General features: G+C 38.3%; 1 protein-coding gene across 1 annotated transcript; it reads right to left on the reverse strand.

Annotated features, from left to right (window-relative positions):
• Positions 1–895: 895 nt before the first annotated feature.
• Positions 896–5,838, reverse strand: LOC104104955 (protein IWS1 homolog 1). The gene is made up of 11 exons (XM_009613174.4): positions 5,561–5,838; positions 4,431–4,932; positions 4,118–4,237; positions 3,691–3,911; positions 3,463–3,592; positions 3,312–3,374; positions 3,150–3,227; positions 2,399–2,493; positions 2,235–2,300; positions 1,990–2,143; positions 896–1,422 (listed from the first exon to the last, which is right to left on the reverse strand). Exons 1-11 carry the CDS (start codon positions 5,578–5,580, stop codon positions 1,324–1,326), a joined length of 1,548 nt encoding a protein of 515 aa, XP_009611469.1. The 5' UTR covers positions 5,581–5,838; the 3' UTR covers positions 896–1,323.
• Positions 5,839–25,889: the final 20,051 nt, after the last annotated feature.

The raw sequence follows: 25,889 nt of genomic DNA on the forward strand, positions 1-25,889 counted from the left end.
GAAGAGGGGGGCATATTTTATTAGAATTGAATAGGAAAAAGAAGAAGAATTGAAACCATTAACAATCCATTTTATTCACGAGTTAGACTCTTTTTTGTGCGACACTCCAACTTCAAAGAGTTGGTCACTCCATGTGAGTTTAGGAGGTCAAGGGCTGACCATAAACAAAATGCAGGAGTTATAATCCATAAGCTATACATTGAATCATAATATAGTGAGAACCGTTTGGTTAGACGCATGAGAAAATATAATCTCAAGCATTAAATTTCACATAACTAAGTACAACTTTTAGGTTGCAACGTAATTAATAAGAAGTTTGATTTATAGTATGTACTAATTCAATGTTTGGTTTGCAGTATTTACTTTTGATTGCTATTATACCACAAGTTATGTAAAAATGCATCTATTATTGTATACGGATTAGATTGTAGTGCAAAAACACCTGTGTTAGCAATACATGGAGAAGAGTATCCAAATGCCATTAAAGTAGGTTATTCGGCATAAAAATCCTTGTATTATAAGTCATTATGTAACACTGCATAGTGAACAATAATATAAGAATTGTTATATTGCAACTAATAATACATGGATTGTTAGGTAGAGATTGCGTATTGTAAGAGTATTATATCTTTAGATACTCTGTGCTCGTATATAAGTACAATTAATACACGTATAATTATTTTCATTTCACATTTTATAGTGCAATAATTATACAAGGATTCTCACGTAAGTTACACTGATATTTAAATCCAAACATTGTATTAGACATGTTTGTATAGAGTTTTACAGTGAAAATAAATATATGTAGTAGCTATATTCATTGATTACATTAGCAATGCAGCGTTTATTTTACAAATCAAATATTGTGCTAGTTAGCAAAATTACATGTCAAGAGTTTACATGTCAAGGTCATAGATTTGTAATTATTCTGATGAAATCGTTTAGCTCTGGAACTTTGATTACAATGGGGAATACTTGTAAAAGCAAATGAACGGGAAGAACCCCAGGGCAAAAGAGATACAGGGAGACAACCTAATACATCCCAAACGGCAGTTATGTATACCAAGTTGCATAACTCATAGTAACAGCCACCACTTTACACCAATGACTTGGAACATTATTTGTTGAACCTGAGATATGAAATATAATGGGTTTCAGCCACCTTACCTAAATTTGGTATTTGGCTGACATGCCAACATATTACATGGAAGATGACATCCTCCTAAGAACAGAACACCCATCTTCAAGTGCATGAAACTGTTGCATAGCTGAGCCAACAGGCTGTTCTACCCTAATAAGAAGGGCGAGCACAATAACTAGAGCCTAGAGGTACTTCACCATGCCACGACCCTCCACGCTGAGTTTCGTAGCTTGGAGTTTCTTCTTTTTTGGAGCTTTTAACTGCTGCAGTTTCTTATTCATCTGCCATGAACATAGCCAATAGTTCAGTGTTAGATGAGAAGCAATTCCTAATAGCAGCAAAAGCAATAACATCATAACGAAGTCAACTTCCACAGATTAAAATAGTTATACTCAAAAAGGAGAAAATATAGGGTTATCTCGCGCCATAAACCCCATTTCAATGAGATTAAGAGTACGTAAGATTATAAATATCAGTTCATCGCCCAAAAAAATGAAATCAAGACTGGCAGAGGCTCCAGTATTACATCATTTCCTCCAAATTAACGGATTTCACAAGAATATTTTAATTAAGTGGATAGCTGCTTTACCAAAATGACCACTAAAAAACAAATTGAGCACTTCATTTTTCAAGTAGAAAGCTATTACTGGCTCCTCTGGGAAGGAGATCGGCAGATTCATCATTAAAAGCATCCCCCTTTTGTTGCTTTTTTTTTCGATGAAGCAAGAAATTTCATTTAAAAGGCATCAAAAATCCATTTGATCTTAATTATCTCTAGTGCCAAGATGGACGAGAGTGAAATGAAGAACATAATATAAATATAAATTTACTTAGAAAGAGGGACACACCTTCATTCGGCGCTGGTCTTGAACCATTGCTTTAGCCCTTGCCCTAACTTCTTCAGGATCAATCTTAGATTGTGGACGCACCAGAAAATCCATTGACATTGCTTCAGGCCTTGATGTAAGTTGCCTGGAAGATGACGGACCAGACTTTTGGCCCCTGCAGATTTACAAGCATATTAAACCTCGAGAAGAATAAGGACCAATTCAAAGATGCTAGGATCAAAAGGTGCAAAGACAGAACATCTTACTGTGAAAATCCAGCCAAGTCAAGGTCATCGTCTCTGGATTCCACTCCTGAAGCTTTATTCATGGGTCTGTGACAAGATAGAAAATATAGTCATAGATGGTAAAGATTCGAACTTCTTAGACAACTGATATAAAGACCGATAGAAGAACCGAAAATATTAGATACTTTTTCAAGGAAGGCCGCCTAAATTGAGCAGCTCTCTCATCTTCAAAGTTTCTCATGTCTTCAAACCTTGTACTCTTGTTGAATATTGGTCGACTCTGGATCAAACACAACCAAATTTCAGTGTTTTTACACATTCGTAAGCACCTATTCAGTACACCAGGTACTTAAATGAACTCCACAAACCAGACAAAGGAGAACCACAGACAAACCATAATCATAACCAACATATACTAGAGAGTGTAGGAACAAAAGTATAGTTGAGGGCCATGATGCTATTAAGGTGATGATCGAAAGAAGCTAAAAGAGTTCCTCGAAAGTATAAGAAAATCAATAACATATGTGCAAGAAGATAATAATTGATTGTGTTCTTAGGTGGAAAATTTCCAGTAAGTAGATACCCTCTTGTAAAAATCAATATATAAGGATTAATCTATTAAAAAGACATTACCTATCCAAAAAGAAATAAAATCCTTTAAACCATTTTGTTTTGAACTACCAAATGCATGATGCAGTTCTCCAACCTCCCCATAAAAGGAGAATGATATAGCTGAATTACAAAAGCCGAAAAGATGTTGCACGTCTGGAACATATTCTCCAGATACAGTGACGAACTAGAAAATGAACTCAGCATTTTAGCAGCCAAAAGATTATTCACACTCCAGCACGTGTGGAGTGTGGTAAGTACCAATACAGAATCCCTCCTTTTATATTTCCGTTCATGAAAGGGGAAGAATAGTTAAATCCAACTTACCCATTTGTCAACCAAATCCTTAGCAAGTTTCCTGTTAGCTGTAGTCTCCTCATCTGACTTTGAGAGGAACATAATAACCTACAAAACAAGCAAGAAGACAATAAGTCTCAACATTATGCCTCCGTGAAAGCTATTACATTACCACTTCTACGTGAAAGGTACCTTTCCAAGACCACTCTTTTTCAACTGCTCTCTTCTATCATACTGCTCAAGATCAATTGGATACTACAGGATCACCATGAAGCATATTAATCAAATAACATTACGGCAAACGAACAAAAGACTAACTTGAATCTAGAAACCACGTTCATACATCAGTAAGGATCTTTAGGATTGCAGCACGAATGTTTATATTAGGCAGGCTTCCATCTGGAAGGGGCTCAAGCCAAGTCCTCAAAAGAGTCAATACTCCATGATCTAAAAATTCTTGCTGAAGTTGCTTCCTGCAAATTGAATTTGGAAGTGTGAGTCTAGAAATATTAGCCTCCAAAAAGACAAATTCAGTTACTACCACAAAAAACAAAATGACAAACTCACTCACTTTGATAGGACGTCTATGAGAAGAGGAAGCTTTTTTAGTTTATTTATAGCAGGTTTAGACTGTCTATTCAGTTCCGCGTCCTCTTCAGCAACAACTTCAAGCTCAGCCATAACATTCTCTACTAGCAATGCAATTTCTGCTGCACTCTTTTCAGTTTTCTTTTTCTTCTTGCCTCCCTTGAAGAGCTTCTTGATTTCGTCATCCTCTTCCCCTTCTTCAGCCTGAAAAGGGTCAAATTAGAACAAATATGACATCAACATCACCAATTGGCTTCACAGGCGCTGACGCGCTCAGACAAAAGCAAGAAATCTGAAAACCAGCACGCTTTCTATTGAAATTTACAAACCCTCATGCATAAGGAAACTGCAATATTGGGAAGTGAGGATGAAAAATATAGCAGGAACGAACTATAAGGACAAAACTCTACCTGTGGTGCACTGCTGGGAGACCGTGGTTCATTGTCACTTCCATACCTGTCAGCTGGATCCACACCACTATCATCAATGAAGTTATCATCATCCAATGTCTTCGGACCTTCTCGGTCATCCTACACATTTGAAAACAAAGACATCAGAAACATGTCATTAAAACTAAACACATTCAACTCTAGTAACTCATACAGACTAAACTAGCAATATCAATAACTTTTTTCCGGGCAAGGAACTTCAATAACTCAATTTTTTTAGTCAGGAATCCCAAAAACGAAAAGATGATAACAACAGAAATGATAGGTCAATAACCTCAGAGTCACCACCAGCAATGGTATCCCACATCTCCTTCATCTCCTGATCACCCTCCTGCTCCTTCAACCTGCTTCCTCCAGCATAACCCCCATTTCTCCTCAACTTAAACTTCTTCTCGCCTTTGTCTCTCCTCTTCTTCTCCTTCCTTTTCTCTTCACTAAACTCCATACCAAACCTCTTCCTCTTCCCACCACCGTCGTCCGACTCATCACGCACAATGCCAGCCATGTCATCATCAGCAGCACCGCCATAAGCATCCTCATCCCCTATGCCAATATCTGGTGTGCTCTCTCTAGCCGAAGTTTTCTTAATCAACCGCTTCCTGGGCTTAGATTTGTTAGGATCATCATACACTGGGGTAGGTGACCGTTCACGCTGTCTCTGATTCCATGCATCGTCATCGTCCAGATTGTCGCCAAGGAAGTGTTCCTGTTGCTCGTGATCAGATCGGACATCCTCATCAAAGTCTACCAACGCCTCTCCTTCCTCATCTACGTACCTGAATGATTAAAAAATCCACATTAATTCACCATCTGTAACCCAATTCAACTCATCCTCCAAAAGGGTCATTCAAAACTAGACATGCCCACAAAAGATCACAAATATCCAAAAAGTTTCCAGATAAAATCATCATTAGATACCACAATTAGCTCTTCTTCAAAGCAAAAAGATCCACAAGAATAGCAATGAATTCATTATTGGAAACCCTAATTCAACTCATCACACCAAAAAGGGTCATCCAAAATCGATATAATACAGAATCACAGGAAAACAGCACAAAAATCCACAAATTTACCAATCAATTCAATGATCAGAAACCTAATTCACCTCATCGTCAAATTGGGTCATCCAAAAATACGAAAGACCACAAATAAACAGACAAATCTGGATCAATTCATCATCAGATAAAAACTAATTAAACTTATCACCAAAATGGGTCATCCAAAGACGACTCAGACCGACCAAAAATCCCCATCAATTTCATCATCAGAAACTCCAATTCATCTCATAGCAAAAAGAAAAAAAAAACACCAAAAGAAAACCACAACGATTGAAATCAAAGCGAAACGATTGAAACCTAATCCTTTGTTATCACGATTCAAAAAAGAAAAGAAGAGGAGACTTACGGATCGTTGTTGTAACTCATCTTGAACGCTACTTCCCTGTAGACAACTATGCAGAGAGAAAAGATAACTTGATAGTATGTCTCTAAAAGTAATCTATTAATATATATATATTATAGATGATTTGTGAAGTGTTGGTAGCTCGGTGAAGTCGATTTTTGCTGCGCGAGATGAAAACCGTTTTAGGCTATGATACGAAACGAGTTTGGACTTTCTATCTTTTACTATCCTTCTGTAGCAATCAGCACTCCTCAAAATCTCTTAGTGGGCAACTTTACTTTAGGGGTTTCAATGTATATACACTATTTTTGAAATTTTATTATCCTCCTACCCATACAAATTACCAATTATATACATTTTAAAAATTTAATGAGTATTCTTTTATATTAATAATTGAATAAAGAATCAATTATTTCTCATCCTTATTCTCTCCCCCGTGCGCTCTCTCTCTCTCCGTCTCGCTCTCCTGCGCGCTCTCTATCTCTGCGTCTCTCTCAATCTCTCAATCTCTCATTATCTATTCTTTCCCCAATTTTTCTTCCTCTTATATTCTATATTTTTTATCCTTTCATGTTGTATATATTTTTAATAGAATTCATCAATGAATTTCAATTGTTTTACTATAGAGTTTTAACTTAGCAATTCCCTTTCATGTTGCATAATTGTGTTCAAATTGAAATTATCAATCAATAAATTTTGAAAGTGTTTGACTCTCCACCACTGACAGTCATTAAAAAGCTTTGAAGCTTTGAATTTTAATTTGGGTTTTCAAAAACCATTACTTGTTTGGATTGAGTGTTGTTGCAAATAATTGGGAATATTGTTTGGAGTTTATATCTCAAATTTGAGGGTATTTGGTGAAGATTAGACTTGATTTTGGCGGAATTTCAGATTGAAAGAAGAAGAAGAAGAAGAAGAAGAAGAAGAAGAAGAAGACGGCATGACCTACAATATACTTACGAAATTGTAGTAAATTGTATTATGTTATATATATATATATATATATATATATATATATATATATATATATATATATATATATATATATATATATATATATATTTGAATGTTGTATGAAAGTTAAAAATGTCACGACCCAATTTTTCCTCTGTTGGGTATCGTGACGGCACCTAGTCTTAGGGACTAGGTAAGCCTAACATTTACTAAATAACAACAATAATTAAATAATATCTAATAATTTTTGAAATAGAAATCTCTATAAAATTTACAATTCTCAAAACCGTTAGTACAAGTCATAAGCTCTACAGAGTCTGCTATAATTTCTAAATACAAATGTATGGAAATAGGTAAAACAGTGTGAATACAAAATAAGAAGGTGACTCTGAAGCCTGTGAATGCAACAACAAGTTTACCTTGAGTCTCCAGAGCAACAATCCGCGCAGCTAGCTAATGAGCAACTGACTTTGAAATACCTGGATCTGTACAAAAATATGCAGAAGTGTAGTATGAGTACACCATAGCGGTACCCAACAAGTATCAAGACTAACCTCAGTGGAGTAGTGACGAGGGACAGTCAAGACACTTGCTGGACTAAATAACCTGAACAAGTATAAGCCTAGGAACAACAAAGTATGATATCTACATAAAGACTACGTGAAATGGCAAATAATACGGTAGTTGCAGTAAGAAAGGAAAATAACAACTATCAGCGGAATACCATAATAATGACACAGTAGATGTGCGAAAATACGGTCTAAATCTGGTGATCACAAATAAATGAAAGGCAAATAACAACTCAACAAAACGATTGCTTTCACACTGGGTTTTAGCCAATAAACTCCACGAGGCACCGAATCTCAGAATATTCACAACTCACGGGTCCCAATTTCTGGACCTTAACACTTAGCATCCTATGCTTTCATTACAAATTTATAACCGCACTGACGACTCACATGCCAAATAGAGTCATTCTCACATATAAGGCAAGTAAACAAGGGTGTGCATCTATACTCAACAATATCAAGAAAATCTCTTAACCGATAAGACTGTTTAACTATGTATATGCTTGTGCAAGTGTCCTAACATAGTTCCTGCCAGCTAGTAAGTATAGGAAAAGAAATGGACATCACGTAGAATATTTTTTCACAACTCCACAAGATAAAGCTCACACAGGTAAGTGCACCATTACACAAATATCAACAACAAGAATGCCCCCAGGCCATCACAAGTTATCGCAAATCAATCCCTGACACAGTCCACCTTGTCTCGCCACTTGTGCAATAGTAAAGTGAATATCCGCCTTGTCTCGCCACACGTGCATAATAATGTTCCTATGTTGTCTCGCCATATGCGCAACCCACATATATATAGCCAGCCTTGTCACGCCGCATGTGCAAATATCAATATTAACAATAGCACGACAAAAACCTCGTGCAACCCAATAACACTTGCACGGTAGAAACCTCGTGCATCACAATAACAATAATAACACGGCAGAAACCTCGTGCATCACAATAATAACAACCGCACAGCAGAAACCTTGTGCATTATAACAACTAGTACAACAACAACAATGACAATAATACAAGAGTACGACAAATAAGTCAACTCAGAGATTCCAGAACTCAAAGAAACGGAGGAACTAATTCACAATGAGTAGGCACAACAGAGAATGCTAGTCATAATAAGAATAGCTCAACAAGAAAGGAAATACTATATAATAACAATCCAAAATCACCATTCTAAGCTGTTGAAATCATCCTAAACCCATTCCGAAGTCGTTTACACAAAAGTCAAATTTCGGTCAACTCTTACCACTTAAGCTTCCAAAACTTGAATCCTCCTTCCGATTTTGACTCTGAATCGTCCGGTAACTAAATTCAACCACGCACGCAAGTCAATACACATAATACGAAGCTGCTCAAGACCTTATACTGCCGAACGTGACTTAAATTCTCAAAACAACCGGCCGGGTCGTTACATCCTCCCCCTCTTAAACAAACGTTCGTCCTCGAATGTGCCAAGAATCGCCTCGAAGTCTTCAAATCACTAAATGCACATATCCAACATACACCCGCGGGTGACCCCACGTCACCCCAATCCACATAAGCCTGACGACACCATCTCATCTGTAATTTATCCTTTCGACAAATACTGATAAGCCTTAGAGTCAAAATTCTCACCTTCCGTTCATCTCCAAAAGACGCGATTCTAAATTCATACCCGGTATCAGTCTCAACCAGCTGCAACAACTCATGCATATACCCACAAGGTACGACCACTCAACATGACATGCCACACATAGGCCCATAATAACATTTCTGATCATAATAGTTGCCCGTAATCAAAATCAGCACCGACAATTAGCCTCATATCCGTTAGAACCCTGTTTCAAACCTCCACAACACTGACAACGATGCAAGAAACATGAAGAACTCTTAAATATACTCCCAAATCAACAAGACACAACTAACACAACCGGGCACACACCCCGCAAGCTAAAACTCAAGAAGTACAGAACGAAAATGACTGAATATGTAAAGAGAAACACATAAGAGAAATATCAAACAAGCCCGACATGCACAACTCTCTATGAGTACCATCTTGCAAATCGATTTAAAAGGAAAAATTAAATTATATAAACAAATCACAAGGATCTCATCCTGATATAACTTCCACCGCGGCACGCAGCCTGACTCATACATATCAAATCTTCCACCCTCAACTCTGGATCACAAGTCAAATACACATCATACCAATAGAAATCTTCCACCAACTCAATTCTGCAAATAAAATCACAATACTTACTAAACTCTCACCCCGGAAGAGTATCAAATCACAAATCGTAACCAAATTACTTAGGAATCACATCAAACCTACCATAGTGGACAACAAGAATTCACTTCTAGCCTCATAACTCTCAATAATGAATAAAAAGAAACGATAGACATGGGCTACCACTCATAGAATCTCCCAACAGGGGTAAACACATAAGTAGAGTACTAATCATGAAACTCACCCATAAATGAAGAAACAAATAAGGGAACTATCCCTGATAAGCAGAACCGAAACAAAATATGAATGGTGCCCCTCTGTAACAAATCAAAAGCATGCTTGTATGAGATCATCTGGCACAATGGTCTCAAGCCTACTATATGAAACACATCAACGGGTCAGGCCTCCCCCTCTTGGGTGCCCTCTACTCGCTTGAATACCCCGCTGTGACATATCTGTCCGGAGTCTGGGACAATCTCTCACCATGTGGCTGGTATCTCCATACTCAAAGCAACCCCTCTTCTGATATGGCTGTGGGAACTGTGCGGTATGGGTACTTTAAGACCCATGAGTACCTGAAATACCGTGCGAAGCCTGAAGTGCAAATTGAACTGGCTGACTCACAAAACCTCTACCATACCGTACCCTGCCGCCAAAATAAGGACCAAGAGATCTCTTCTGTCTACGAGGCCTCCTAGCCTCCCTGTCCTCTCTCTCATGATCCCATTTTCCCTCCACTCGGCGAGCGATCCCTACCACCTGCTAAAACAAAACATCCGACTCTAACTCCCGATCCATGCTGAACCGAATATCATGCCTGGCCCCTCAATGAATCTACGAACATGCTCTCTAACTGTAACAACCAAAGCAGGTGCATGTCTGGACAAATCACTGAATCTAACGGCGTACTCTGATATCGACATAGTGCCCTGGCGCGGCTGCTCAAACTCCGCGCGCCATGCATCTCGAAGGGACTGAGGTACAAACTCTATTAGGAACATCTCTCAAAATTGAACCCATGTAAGTGAAGCTGACTGAGCCGTGCTACCCAACTCATACTTCCGCCACCACTGATAAGCCGCTCCCCTGAGCTGGAACGTAACAAAAGTAACCCTGCTCGTCTCCACAATACCCATAGTACGAAGAATGCGGTGACACTCCTCCAGGAAACCCAAGGCATCATCTGTCGCCAATCCACTAAAGGTAGGAGGGTGGTACTTCTTGTACCTCTCAAGTCTAAGTTGTTCTTCCTCAAATGTTATTGCCCTAACCACGGGCTAATCTGGAACCACAGGCTGTGTCGCCATGACACCTGGAACCTGAAAAACATGAACTCACTGCTCTGGAGTATGGGCGCCGGAAGTCTGAGCTCCTCCCCCGATCTATGAAATAGCTGGTGCAACCGGAATCAACCCCGCCTGAGCCAAGATACCAAACATGCTCAGGAACTGTGCTAAGGTCTCCTGAAGTCCGGGAGTAACTGCAGGTGCCTCCGGTACCTCCCCCCAACTGGAACTACTAGCGGCTCCTCAACTGCTACTCTGGTAGGTGCCCTAGCTACGGCACGTGCTCCTCGTCGGCCTCTGCCTCTACCCCTAGCGACATCTGCTCTGGGGGTAACGTCATCAGTAACTGCAGCTCGTGTCCTCACTATCTGCGAGAGAATGTAATGATAAAGTTCAAACTTTGAGATCAATGACATCGCACGATAGGAATGAAGGAAGTGAAACTGTCCTAATAGTTTTGTAGCCTCTCGAAGATAAGTACAGACGTCTCCGTACCGATCCATAAGACTTTACTAAACTCGCTTATGACTTGTAGCACCTATGAACTTAGAGCTCTGATACCAACTTGTCACGAACCAATTTTACCTCAGTTGGGTATCGTGATAGCACCTAGTCTTAGGGACTAGGTAAGCCTAACATTTACTGAATAACAATAATAATTAAATAACTTCTAATAATTTTTGAAATAGAAATCTCTATAAAATTTACAATTCCCAAAACCGGTAGTACAAGTCATAAGCTTTACAGAATATGCTACAATTTCTAAATACAACTGTTTGGAAATAGGTAAAACAGTGCGAATACAAAATAAGAAGGTGACTCCGAAGCCTGCGAATGCAGCAACATATTTACCTTGAGTCTCTACAGCAACAATCCGCGTAGCTAGCAAATGATCAACTGACTTCGAAATACCTGGATCTGCACAAAAATGTACAGAAGTGTAGTATGAGTACACCACAACGGTACCCAGCAAGTATCAAGACTAACCTCAGTAGAGTAGTGACGAGGGACAGTCAAGACATTTACTAGACTAAATAACCTGAACAAGTATAAGCCTAGGAACAACAGAGTATGATATCTACATAAAGACTACGCGAAATGGCAAATAATACGGTAGTTGTAGTAAGAAAGGAAAACGACAACTATGAGCGGAATACCATAATAATGACATAGTAGATGTACGGAAACACAGTCTAAATCCGGTGATCACAAATAAATGAAAGGGAAATAACAACCCCCAAAAAATGACTGCTTTCACACCGAGTTTTAGCCAATAACCTCCACGAGGTACCGAATCTCAGAATATTCACAACTCACGGGTCCCAATTCCTGAACCCTAACACTTAGCATCATGTGCTCTCATTACAAATTTATAACCGCACTGATGACTCACGTGCCAAATAGACCATTCTCACATAGAAGGCAAGTAAACAAGGGTGTGCATCTATACTTAACAATATCAAGAAAATCTTTTAGCCGATAAGAGTGCTTAACTACGTATATGCTTGTGCAAGTCTCCTAACATAGTTCCTGCTAGCTAGTACGTATAGGAAAAGAAATGGACAACACGTAGAATGTTTTCCCACAACTTTCCACAAGATAAATCTCACACAGGTAAGTGTACCATTATACAAATACCAACAACAAGAATGGCCCCAGGCCATAAAAAGTCATCGCAAATCAATCCCTGACACATCCCACCTTGTCTCGCCACGTGTGCAATAGTAAAGTAAATGCCTGCCTTGTCTCGCCACACATGCATAATAATGTTCCCATCTTGTCTCGCCACATGCGCAACCCACATATATATAGCCCGCCTTGTCACGTCGCATGTGCAAATAAGAATATTAACAATAGCACGACAGAAACCTCGTGCAACCCAATAACACTCGTACGGTCGAAACCTCGTGCATCACAATAACAACAACCGCACGACAGAAACCACGTGCATCACAACAACTAGTACAATAGCAACAATGACAATAATACAAGGGTATGGCAAATAAGTCAACTCAGAGATTCCAGAACTCAAAGAAACGGAGGAACTAATTCACAAGGAGTAGGCACAACAGAGAATGCTATTCATAATAAGAACAACTCAACAAGAAAGGAAATATTATGTAACAACGGTCCACAATATACAATTCGACAACGAGGGAGCTAACCTAAGTCGAATAATTCCAAATAAGGACAAGCTAACTAAATTATAGGATGTCTAACTTCTTTTTAAGGTTAGGCAATTAGGGAAGAGATACAACAAATTCAATAAGAATAAGCAGCAGAAAGATAATCATACCCTCAATTAAGGATGAACAATTACAGAAGAGGTAATTATACTTTAAATAAAGATAAGCAGTTAGGAAAGGAAAACATGGCAATAGAAGAGACAACAATATCAGTTAAGGCACGAATAGATCAAACAAGCAATAAGGGTGGATCATGAAGCAATTAATTTTAATTAAAGCAGGTAGAGGTGGACTAGTAATTAAGAAGCGTGATCATAACGAGAACAACTACATATTCGGTGAATATAAGGACCTAAGAACCCTAAAAGGCCAATTTTCCACAAATAAGTCTGAGCACGTACTCGTCACCTCGCGTACACGGACTACAATTAGCATAGAAGACTCAAATCCTATGGGGTAGTTCCCACACACAAGGTTAGGCAAGATACTTATCTCAAAGAAGATAGACTGATACACTAAAATGAACTTCTCGGGTGAAATGACCTCCGGACGGCTCAAATTTAACAAAAATAACTTCAAAATACAAATAAAACTCATAAGAAACTATTCCGGACCATAAAACCTCAATCTTTATCAAAATCTAAAAATCAACCCAAAGGTCGACCCCCGGGCCAACACCTCGGAACCCGACAAAGTTTACAAAATACGAACACCTATTCCAATACGAGTTCAACCATACTAAATTAATAATTTCCGATACCAATTCGTCCCTCAAATTATAATTTTTCATTTTGAAAATTTTCTTCAAAAACCTCAATTTTTCTCAACTCAAAATACAAATTAAATGATAAAAATAAAGATAAAATCATGGAATATAATAAATTTTAGGTGAAGAACACTTACCCAATCGATTTGCTTGAAAAACCCACAAAGAATCGCTCAAAACTGAGCTCTACAAGTGAAGATATGATAAAAATGGCCTAACCCTCAATTTGAAGATCTTATATTCTGCCCAGATGATTATGCATCGCAAACGCGGAGGAAGGATCGTGTTCGGGAAGAAGAAAAATAAGGGTGCCAAAAAGTGCTTCGCGAACGTGAAGACAAGGTCGCGAACACGGAGAAGAAATAATTACTGCCCGAAATTAGTGCTACGCGATCGCGAAAAAACATATGCGATCGCAAATAAGGAAATTGATGGCCCAAGAACTGAGCTACACGAACGCAAATAGACGGGTGCGAACGCGAAGAAGGGAAAAGCAGACCTTCGCGATCGCGAATGGAATCACGCGACCGTGAAGAACAATAATTCATTCTCCACAAATTTTAATACGCGAACGCGGAAGAAGTGACGCGAACGCGATTAAGGAAACTAGATGGCAGAAATCGGCAATCCAAAAATAGAAGAAATTGGCCCGTAGCCCATCCAAAACACACCTGAGGCCCCCGAGACCCCGTCTAAGCACACAAACAAGTTCTATAACCTAACACGGATTTGCTCGGGGTCTCAAATCACATCAAACAATGCCGAAACTACAAATCGCGTCATGAATCGAACTTATGAACTTTCAAATCTTCCAACTTCAAAAACTCGTGCCGAAACCTATCAAATCAACCTGGAATGACGTCAAATTTTGCAGGCAAGTCCCAAATGACATAACAGAGCTGTTCCAACTCCCGGAATCGCATTCTGACCCCGATATTGCCAAAGTCAACTCTTGGTCAAACCTCTCAACCTTCAAAACTTCAACTTTTCCAACATTCGCCGAAATGTTCCAAATTACCCTACGGACCTCCAATTCTAAATCCGGATGTATGCCTAAGTCCAAAATCATCATTCTAAGCTGTTGGAATCATCCAAAACTCATTCCGGAGCCGTTTACACAAAACTCAAATTTCGATCAACTCTTACAACTTAAGCTTCCAAAACTTGAATCCTCCTTCCGATTTGACTCCGAATCGTCCGGTAACTGAATTCAACCATGCATGCAAGTCAATGCACATAATACGAAGCTGCTCAAGACCTTATGCCGCCGAACGAGACTTAAATTCTCAAAACGACCGGCCGGGTCGTTACAGAAAAATAGTTGTATAATGTATGAATCGTAGTATAAATTTTTTATTTAAGTGAGCAATACTATCTTTTTTACATAAAGTTTTTGATATATATCAAAATTATATTAAGAGAGAAAGTTTTGATTGGAATTTTAGAGAGGAAGAAGCACACACCACATACAAAATATATACAAATCAGATACAAAATATATATAAAAAATATATTGTATAAAATTTGTATGAAAATTATATTTAAGTTGTTTGATGTTGTAGATATATTTTAACAAGTAAAAATAATGTATGAAAGTTGTAGATTAGTTGTAAATAAGTGTATACTATATAATTAATTGTATGAAATTTATTTTTAGTATGTGTGAAAGTTGTAAATAAGTTATAAATAAGTTGTATATTATATAATTACTTGTATAAAATTTATTTTACAAAATACATATTGTATAAAATTTGTATGAAAATTATATTTAAGTTGTATGATGTTGTAGATGTATTTTAACAAGTAAAAATAATGTATGAAAGTTGTAGATAAGTTGCAGATTAGTTGTAAATAAGTCTATATTGTATAATTAGTTGTATAAAATTTATTTTTAGTATGTATGAAAGTTGTAGATAAGTTATAAATAAGTTGTATATTATATAATTAGTTGTATAAAATTTATTTTTAGTTTATGTTGTAGATGTATCAAATTTATAAGAAATTTATTTTTTAATTTGTATGATGTTGTACCATACAAATTTATCATCTCTCTATTTTACTTACGCTTCAACTCCTACTAATCTCGAGATCATTGATATATATGTCTTGTTTGCGATATTCAGTACTGTAATTCAGGTTGGGTAGATGGCTATTGTTGGGTCCTTCCCATTCTTAGAAGAATTGTACCTTTTGTGATTATCTAAACATATATAAGAAAAAAAAAGATTTGTTGAATGATGAGGGACAAAGATGGAATCTTGACAGCAGTGATTTCGTCTGTTTATAGGCACTAGTTAACTAATAAGAAAGAAATAAAGAGGAAAGTATTTGCCCACGTCGCATACTGTTGCTTTTCCGTTTCAACGATTTAGCGATATCAATCATGAATAGGGAATTTTGGGTGGAGAGAGGTAGCAGAGTATAGGGAAATTGAGGGGAGGAGGAAAAAAAAAGGAAAATGGTGTAACTAAATTCCCTAATTTAAGGCACTAATAATGGATTGTATATAAATGCTAAAAAAAAATTATTTAGGGTGGATAATATACTAATTATGGACAATTTTAGTAAATAAGTTTCAAATATTGTATAGGAACGAAAAAATTCCTATTTAGAAACCGACTAAACTGACCGAACCGTACCGAACTGAACCGGTTTTTAGATTTCTTTTAAAAAAATCGTAGATTACTATATAAATTCATAACCGACCCACTTGTAGCCCACTATTGATTTCTCGTACTAATAATTAGGCTAGGTTTTTTATTTTATAAGAATAAACCAAAAAAATATCGAACAGTACCGAATAAATTTTACATGTGAAAATATATTTATATTGTAAGTTTAAAAATAATAAAGCATAAAATTTTTCTTTGGACCTTGGAATTATGAAAAAGGTTACAAGCCAACAAGTAATTTAACTCAAAAAATTAATTACTAAAACATATTATGCTACTTCTACTTAAACTAAATTATTTCCAACATCTTCATTAGCAAGGCACAAAGTATTTTAGTGATTATGAGTAGTAAACTACAATGTATTGAATATGTTTCGTGTCATATAATTTAGATTTATCTTTTGAATATTTATTTTCTATAGACTTTATTCTTGAGTCTTAGCTAGGTTAATATCTTTCCACTCGTGTGATTTATATTTTTTTTTATCTTTGCTTGGTTTCTTTTACGGTGCTGTAGAATAGTTGACGGATCTATACTCTGACTATCTTTCATGTTTTTTTAATTCATCACCCTTTAAACAATAAAAATGTCTAGAGAGTTTTGCCAAGTCCTATAAGAGAATATATGTTATTGCATTCTAGTTCTACTAGTGACTTTTACTTGACATTTAAAAAATACGAAAAATTAACCGAACTGTACCGATACCGAAGATAAACCGACATGATTGGGACAGTTTCGAAAAGTTTAATTTTGGTTATACATAATAGAATAACCGAAAACTTGGTATGGTATAAATTTTATGAAATAACCGGCCGAACCGAACCATTGACACCCCTACTTTACTTTATTGTAACTTACCAATATAGGTGTTTATAGTAATCTAATAAATGTGGAATAGTGGTTAATACAACAACAACAGCAACAACAACAACAATAAATTCAGCATAGTCTCACGAGTGGGGTCTGGGGAGGGTAGAGTATATGCAGCCCGTACCCGTGCCTTAAAAATGCAGAGCATTTGTTTTTAGTAGACCCTCAGCTCAGGAAGGAAAAAGAAAAGGGGCAATAACAAGTAAAGTAATCTGCCAACCAAAGCGAAAATATAAAACTAATACTAAGTAATACAAACAAAAAACCGAAATAGGGAAACGACAAGTAATAACGACAATTTAAGGATAAAAAGAAGTACCCGAAGGATACTAAAAGATGTATCAAAGCTACTGTGACAAAGAAGGACAACACTCGGCTACCTAACCCTCTACCTTTATTCTCAACCTCCACACCTTCCTATCTAATTAGAGAGTAACTCTTAAAGTTAATTATTTAAATAATTATTATGTGAATATTTAATGTGGATAAGTATTTGTATGTGTTTAGAATTTGTTTGGCTAAGCTGTCAAAATTTACTTATTTTAGGAAGTGCTTTTTTTCAAATGTATTTTTTGAAAAATTATTTTTGAGAGTATCAATTTATTTTTGGCTAATTTATTAGATAAATACGTTTTTCAATATTTAATATACAAATCGTATTTGACTAATCTTTCTCAAAAATACGTTTGAATGTCAAATTAAAAAAAAGAATAGTACAAGTTTAGTTTATAAGGTAGAAAAATGAATTTAAACATTTCCTATATACGAATTCAATTAACTTTTTATTTATTTAATTAAAATATAAAACGTAAAGTAAAAAATATAAAATAAAAACTTAATCATAAAAAATATAGTTATCCAAAGCAATAATATTAGATATGTGGTATTACTGTTTATATTTACATGATGATTTAAATATATTAAAATAAATCATTCAATATAAATTAAAATATACTCCATAAATCACTATATAAAAGAGGACATCTATTTATATAGTAGCTGTAACGACCCGACCGGTTATTTTGAGCTCTAGCACATCATTCAGCTGTTTGAGACCCCGAACAGTTTCACTTCAGGTATTATGACTTGTACACGTGGTCGGAATTTAATTTCGGGAAGTTCGGAGTTGATTTGGAAAGAAAATTTTAATTTCGGAAGCTTTAAGTTGGAGGAATTGACTAAAGGGTGATTTTTGAGTAAACAACCTCGAAATCAGGATTTGAAGGTTCCAACAGGTTCGTATAATGATATTGGACTCGGGTGTACGCCTGAATCGGATTTTTGATGACCCGTGAGCGTTTCGGCACCTATTGTAGAAGTTGGCATTTTGGAAGGATTTCATGAATATGGGTTGAAGTGCATTTCAATGTTATTGATGTCCGTTTGGGATTCCGAGTCTGGGAATAGCTCCGTAAGGAGATTCTGGTATTGGAAGCGCATCTGGATATGGATTTGGAGGTCCGTAGGTCATTTTGGGGTCATTTGGCGAAAGTTAGAAATTTGAAAGTTTTTGAGAAGTTTGGCCGGGGGTAGGTTTTTTGATATCGGGATCAGATTCCGATTCTGGAAGTTGGAGTAGGTCCGTATTGTCGAATGTGACTTGTGTGCAAAATTTGATGTCAATCGGACATGATTGATAGGTTTCGGCAACGAATATAAAAGTTTGAAGTTCTAAAGTTCATTAAGCTTGAATTGAAGTGCGATTCATGATTTTAGCATTGTTTGATATGATTTGAAGGATCGACTAAGTTCGTAATGTATTTTGGGACATGTTGGTATATTTGGTTAAGGTTCCGGGGGCCTCGGGTGGGTCCCGAATGGTTAACGGAGCAAGTTTTGGACTTAAGGAATGGTTGAAGTGCACTAGTTCTGGTGTAATCGCACATGCGCAAGTTTGACAGCAGGTGCATGACCGCAGAGGCGAGGAAATGGTCGCAGGTGCGATTTGGGCAAAGTAGGGCAGTAATCGCAGGTGCGAAGGGTTGTCCTCACCTGCGAGGTCGCAGATGCGGTAAAGTGTCGTAGGTGCGAGAATGCGAGAGGGGCAGTTGGGTCGCAGAAGGGGAAGGGCATCCGTATATGCGAAGGCGCAGTAGCGCGTGGAGGACCGCAAAAGTGGATTTTTCCTAGCTTGGAGGGAACCGCACCTGCGATGGATTTTATGCATATGCGGCTGGTGTACCGCAGATATGGAAGGTCAGCTGGGCAAATTGTTTTAAAGACGGGACTTGGCCCATTTTCTTCCATTTTTCAGTTGGTTGGGGCGATTTTGGAGAGCTTCAAAGGGAGGGTTTCATCAAGCAACCCAAGGTAAGTGATTCTTACTTATTATAGGTTAAATACATGGTTTGTATAAGGATTTAAACATGGAAATTAGTAGAAATTGTGAGAGTTTTGGTAGAAAACCTAGAATTTGGTATTTTTGGATTTTGACCACAAATTTGGGCATTGAATTGAGAATAAATTATATATTTGAGTTCTTGAGGTTATGGGTAAAGTTTATCTTTAAACATTTTCGGAATCCGGGCACGTGGGTCCGAGGATGATTTTATCAACTTTTCGAGCGGAGTTGGAAATTTGTTTAAATCGAATTGTTGTGAGTATTAGAGTATATTTTTATGGGTTTGCACATTTATTGACTAGTTTTGGAGCGTTGGCCATCGGTTTGAGTTATTGGAAAGGCTTAGGAGCCGGCTATGGAACTTCAGAGTGAGGTAAGTCTCCTTTTTAACCTTGTAAGAGGGAATTAATCCTATAGGTGAATCAAATCATTATGTGTTTCTATTTGTCGGGGCTACGTACACACGTGGTGATGAGAGTCCGTGCATAGCTACTGTTATGCTTATGTCTGGGTAGTCTAGGACCCATATCATGTTGTACTTGCGATGTTTGCACCCTACTTGTTAATTTAGTTATTTAAGACATTTAAAAACTCGATAAAGGAATTGTAAAAAAGTTAAACTTCAATTACTTGACCGTTAAATGAGAATTTGAAATTATGGAATATTTGCCCCTTAATAAATCTTGAATTGGTTGTTTAATGTGTTTTCTCTTTTGTGGAGCGGGCCAAATGCCTCGGTAGTATATAGATACATCTATGGTTCGTGCCGTTCGACCCTCAGCAGTGCACAATTTAAATATTATATTGGATCGGGCCGTACGACCTCGGCATGATTTGCGCATGATATATTTTTTTTTGAATTGATAATAATTGATATTTCTTTCATCGGCCCGAGCTACAAAAATGTTAAATGACGAAAATAAATTTGGAAATTTCTTATGAACAAAAGAATTATTTACTTATTTCATGATATTGAGCTTACAACCGTTCTACGTAATCCATGCTTAATTATATCATTGATATTTTATTTATAGCCCATAGTAAGTGTCGAAGTCGACCCCTCATCACTACTTCTTTGAGGTTAGGCGGGATATTTACTGGGTACACATTGATTTACGTACTCATACTATACTTACTACACATTTTTGTGAAGGTGCATATATGTCTAGTGGCCTTGTGGGCGCAGAGACGCGGTTATTGCGGGAACTTAGGTGAGCTGCATTCCACGTTACGAGTACGAAACCAGCAAAGTCTCCTTCTGAATATTTATATTTCTCCTGTCCGAATTTGTATTCCGGACAGATGTTGTATTTTATTTTGCATTCCTAGTTGAGGCTCATGCACTTGTGATATCGAGTTTTGGGGTGATTTGGGTTTTCCTGTATTAAAATTGTGGTAAAATATTATTTTTTACACTGTAAATTCTACCTTTTACTATTTAATTGAAGAAAATATGATTTCAAAATGATTAAAATGAGAACCAAATTAAGTATTTATTTTTGGCTTGCATGACAGCGGGGTCCGGCGCCATCACGACCTTTAATGGATTTTGGGTCGTGACAATATGGTATCAGAGCACTAGGTTCACTTAGGTCTCACGAGTCATGAGCGAGTCTAGTAGAGTCTTGCGGATCGGTACAGAGACGTCTGTACTTATCTTCGAGAGGCTACAGGACTGTTAGGAGCACTTCCCTTCTTGATTCCTAATCGTGCGATTTGATTCCTTTGGGGCTTATGCCTTTATTTCCTTCCTATTCAATCTTGTGCGATGTGAAGCGCTTGTCATAAATTTAGAATCGAGGATTTTTACTGGTACTGCAGAGGTGGTGCGGGATGTTTCTCCCTGCATATTTGATTGGGTTATTGTCGTCGCCTTACGGAAGGCCGTTCTGTCATTTCAGCTCAGTATCAGTATTGCATATGGTTTGAGATTTGGCACTGATTGTTATGATGACTCGTGCATTGCTATCGCATAATGTTGTTGTAATGGTAGGGTGCTTATCTATGGATTGTGATAGTAAGTGACTTGATAGAAGGACTTCTCATTTCACGGCTTAGAGGTTCAACATTTAGTTCCGGCGGAGGAAAGGCAAATTGACTAAGAATGTTCAGGTTGGATTGATGGAGTAACGAGACTTGTTATTTTCGAGTATGGTGGAATTTTCATCTATGATGTGGTGTCATCGTCCTGGATTGGATGCGTTAAGTTCGCTGGTGTTGTGGTCTTCTTCAATTTGCCTTCGGGGCGGGGTATTGTGAAATGGTGCCGGAGAAGCGGTTGTCAGAAATAACGGGGTGTAGCAATTCCGGAATTGAATCGGTGTTTCTAGTGTTGATGACTTAAGAAAGATGATCTTCAGAAAGGTTTAAAGTTGGTAGCGATTGATTGGTTCAAGTGCTACAGAGATAGATTTTGATTTAAGGCAACAACTGGGCAACGAAGGATGAGGAAGAACATGTGGGAGGTGTCTTGCAGTGGTTAAAATTCTAGAAGGCCAAGTATGAGAAACAGAAGTCGAGTAGTTGCTTAAAGGAGAGGGTTTGACCAAAATGGGAGAGTGGGAGAGCAGTATATGGGTTCTGTGGTATGATGACTACACACATTGAGAAAGTTTAGAGTGATTTGGGATTCATGGTGGACAGTGACTCGGCCTACAGGCTTAATTTGGAATATTGGTTGCTATACGGAGGAAGGTTGGATACAACAGAAATGAGTTGCTTAATATGAAGAAGGATACAACAGGACATTGGATTGGGATGTATTGTCGCACCTTTAATTGATGTCCGTGAGGAGCGAACGGACTTGTACAACTAGTGAATGAGCACCGGCTCAGGATGAGTTATTGATTTCGTAGTAATTGTAACCAGTTCAGCGGCACTGGATGATGTCGGCATGGAGTTTCCACAGGTGGGTTATCTCCTGTGAGCAGGTTAGCGGTTGCGTGGTGTTGACGAAGCTCCTACGAAGAATTTCTACTGACCATTCAGGAAGAGGTCGAATATGTGCACGTGGCTAGTGATTCAGAGTGGCCATGAAGTGTTTAAAAGAAAGGTTTCGAGATATTTGGTGGGTTGATTGTTCAAGATCATGTCAATGGGGGATAAGGAATCTTGGTAGGTTCCAGAGTTATGCAATGGTATCTTCGAGCTAAGTGGGAAAGCCCCACCGCCTATGACTGGATTGCATAGTTGTCTACTTGTGAGGTTTCTGGTTATCAGCATATTGGTGGGTTGCTACGACTAAGGAAAGAGAACATCAGTGGTGATTTGAGCCAAGGATTTGAGGAATGTATGCTATAATTGGCCTTATCGATTCATGTTCAGGCTTTGGGAAGACTCAGGATTTATGCTTCGTGAAGAGGTGAGTTACAAGGAACGTGATTCAGCCGGGTGCTTCTTTGAGAGGGTGTTCATATGCCAGCAGGGCCTTGGAGTTTGATCATAATTAAGAACAAGTTAAAGTAGGTGACTCTCAACAATGGTTCTAGTGGGTTCAAAGTGCGGTGCCTAAGGATTTCGAGCCAGTAGTATGGCTAAGTATTGAGCTTTTGTAGTGGATTATGAAAAGTGGTTTGGAGTGTTCTCCGTTATCTTCGGTCTGCGGTATGGCATTGGAGGAATAGGAGAAAATAACTTCGGATTCATAGAGGGATTTTCAGAATGGGTGTACCAGTTGAAGATGCGAATATGCGCATAAGGAGGGTATGAGATGGTTCGTGGGTTTTGGAGACAACGTGGTCTCGTGAAATAAGGTCACTCAGGATGAGTGCAGATTTGGGTTCATGATGTTTTGAATGGAGCTATTATTATTTCTAGGGCAAGTCCCGAGTAAATTAGAAGAAGTGGCTCGGTTGGTAATGGTTGAATCAACAGGCTTATGGCAGTGACCAGTTTTTCCAGTGTGAAGTTATACATGTGGTTTGTGGTTGTACACTTGGGCTTGAGCGCCACCATAACTTGTTTGATTTGGGAGGTATTCGATTCATATGGCTTTATTGTGTAAAGGTATTTTCGGAAGAGTTATGGCAGTTTAAATCACAACATCAAGTTGTATTTTCTGCGGTTTGGGAATTTAATTGCATGTTGCATTGGTTCTTCTGAAATGAGCTAAGTAAAAGGTTTATATATGATAAAGTATTTATTCTATTAGTGGATCAGGGGTTATCATGGAGTTCTGGTACTCTCACATATTGGCATGTTAGGTGCAGTGAACGGCATGGGAAATTGGAAGCTGAGGATCAAGGTTGTGGTTCGGTGTTGACAAAAATGTCACGAGCTCGGATGATCGGGGAAGAATTCAGATGTTTAGAGTAAGCTGGTATTGTCTTTAGCTTCACCTGAGATCGGTGTCCTGTATAAGAGGCTTGGTGTACTGATTTGCGGCTTCTTGATTTGCGTTACAGCATTAGTATGGCTGGTGGTATGGATGTGCAGACTTGTTACCTGGTGCGGAAAGTCGTGGGAGCGTATCCCACGGGAAAATTGTATAAGTGTGACATATAGTCACTTGATTGATTAAAGATTTGAAACCAAGTATGGGGATTTGGTACTATCGCTAATGTGAGAGTTTAGGCCTGAAAGGCGCTCTATTCAGTTGATTGTGAATTGTGGAAGTTTGTTCCGGATTTGACATCTGTTCTTGTTTGTCATTAGAAAAGGGGTGTTGTGGATCCTTGAAAGGTTATTAACCCAGTGCGGTACGATCCGAACCGGTTTGGGGTCCATTGATGGGTCCAAATATGAATGTGTACTCTACACTGGCCTGGGTGTGTTCATTCAGCATAGCATTCCTTATGGAGGAGTATGCGGGCGTTGGATGTCATTTTTATCGTCAGCTACTTCATGTAGTATTCTATTGTGCCGTGTGGGTTGTGAGACGACTTGATTATCTGTACAATGTGTTGAGGTCCCGCATAGCGGTGGTGTTATGTGAGCAAGATGGTTCTCGAGATGCAGATCATATATCGCACCTTAGTTATGCTTGAGTTTTATAGCGTATGACGCTATCCGTCTCCCAGGATTTGTATTATGCACTTGGCGTGCTTATGGTTGATATTCGGGCATTTCGTGAGTATGAGCGTTACGGCTCGAGGTGTGTTTTCTTTAGATTATTATGTGTGGATCGGGTGGCACGCCGTCACGGATATGTTGATTGTATCGGGTGGCACGCCGCCATAGGTATCATGGTTGGATCGGGTTGCATGCCGCAACGGTACCATGTCTGGATCCAGTTGCACGCCACAATAGTGTGATGTTGAGCACAGTTCCCTATATCTATTCCTGTGTGTTTTGTTCCGCATTTTCTGAGAAAGATTCATGACACCTTTTCAGTTGTTTAATTAGTTACGTGGGTTGAGTAGTTCTTTCCAGAGTTCGTTTTTCCTTATGTATCACATGCGAGTTTGTGGATTGTTGGCGCATGATGGCATCATATGAGACCTTTGGTAGTGTTTGTGGTGGCTTATTGCCGGAATAACTTATACTGGGTGAGACGAGATTATTGGACCTGAGATTAGTGCAATCGGATTATATGAGGCATATTTAAAAAGTAAATATCGTTATTTGGTTCATAATGGGGTAATGATCCTTGTCAGGAGGAGGGACTCAATGATTTGTCGACTCGGAAGTTGCTTATGAATTTCTACACATCCTTGATTTGTCGACTCGGAAGTTGGTTATGAATTTCTACACATCCTTTCTGTTGTAGTAGTATTGCGAGAGTTGAAACATGACTTATATGCTTCGTGAGGTGCGTGTGGCCATCATATTCGTAGGATTTTGACTATCATTGTCAGAGGATGTTATTATGGTCATGTGGGTTACACGGTGCATGGTATGAATTCAGTAAAGGTATGCAATCATGTATTGGTGCATCGTGTAGTGATGGATACAACGTTCGTATGTTGGAAACAGACCTGGTAGAGAATTTCAGATGTTAGAATTTGGCTCTAAGGCTTATTTGACTAGATAAAAGTGAGGATTTTAAGGTTTGCTCGAGCAAATATGCTCAACTGGGTTGTGGTAGCATGGGTAGGTGCACGAGGTGTTAAACAATGATTTCGGACAACTCCAAAGCACTTCTTAGCACGTTTGAGGACGAACGTATGTTTAAGTGGGAGAGAATGTAACGACTCGACCGGTCGTTTTGAGCTCTAGCGCGTCATTCAATGGGTTGAGACCCCGAGCAGCTTCACTTCAGGTATTATGACATGTACGCGTGGTCAGAATTTAATTTCGGGAAGTTTGGAGTTGATTTGGAAAGAAAATTTTAATTTCAGAAGCTTTAAGTTGGAGGAATTGATTAAAGGGTGATTTTTGAGTAAATGACCTCAGAATCGGGTTTGAATGTTCCAACAGGTTCGTATGATGATATTGAACCGCACATGCGATGGATTTTCCGCAGGTGCGGAGCCGCAAGTGCGGCTGGTGTACCGCATATGCGGAAGGTCGGTTGGGCAGATTGTTTTAAAGACGG

The sequence above is a fragment of the Nicotiana tomentosiformis genome, chromosome 6 (genome assembly GCF_000390325.3).
Source record: "Nicotiana tomentosiformis chromosome 6, ASM39032v3, whole genome shotgun sequence".
NCBI classification, from domain to species: Eukaryota; Viridiplantae; Streptophyta; class Magnoliopsida; order Solanales; family Solanaceae; genus Nicotiana; species Nicotiana tomentosiformis.

What these genes read in the sequence shown, in the direction of transcription:
- LOC104104955 (XM_009613174.4), bottom strand. Translation starts at nt 5,580, where the DNA reads ATGAGTTACAACAACGATCC. An exon ending in AAAAGAGTGGTCTTGGAAAG is followed by an intron (nt 3,228 to 3,311) that starts GTACCTTTCACG and finishes CTTGTTTTGTAG; the next exon opens with GTTATTATGTTCCTCTCAAA. An exon ending in AGGCGGCCTTCCTTGAAAAA is followed by an intron (nt 2,301 to 2,398) that starts GTATCTAATATT and finishes ATCTTGTCACAG; the next exon opens with ACCCATGAATAAAGCTTCAG.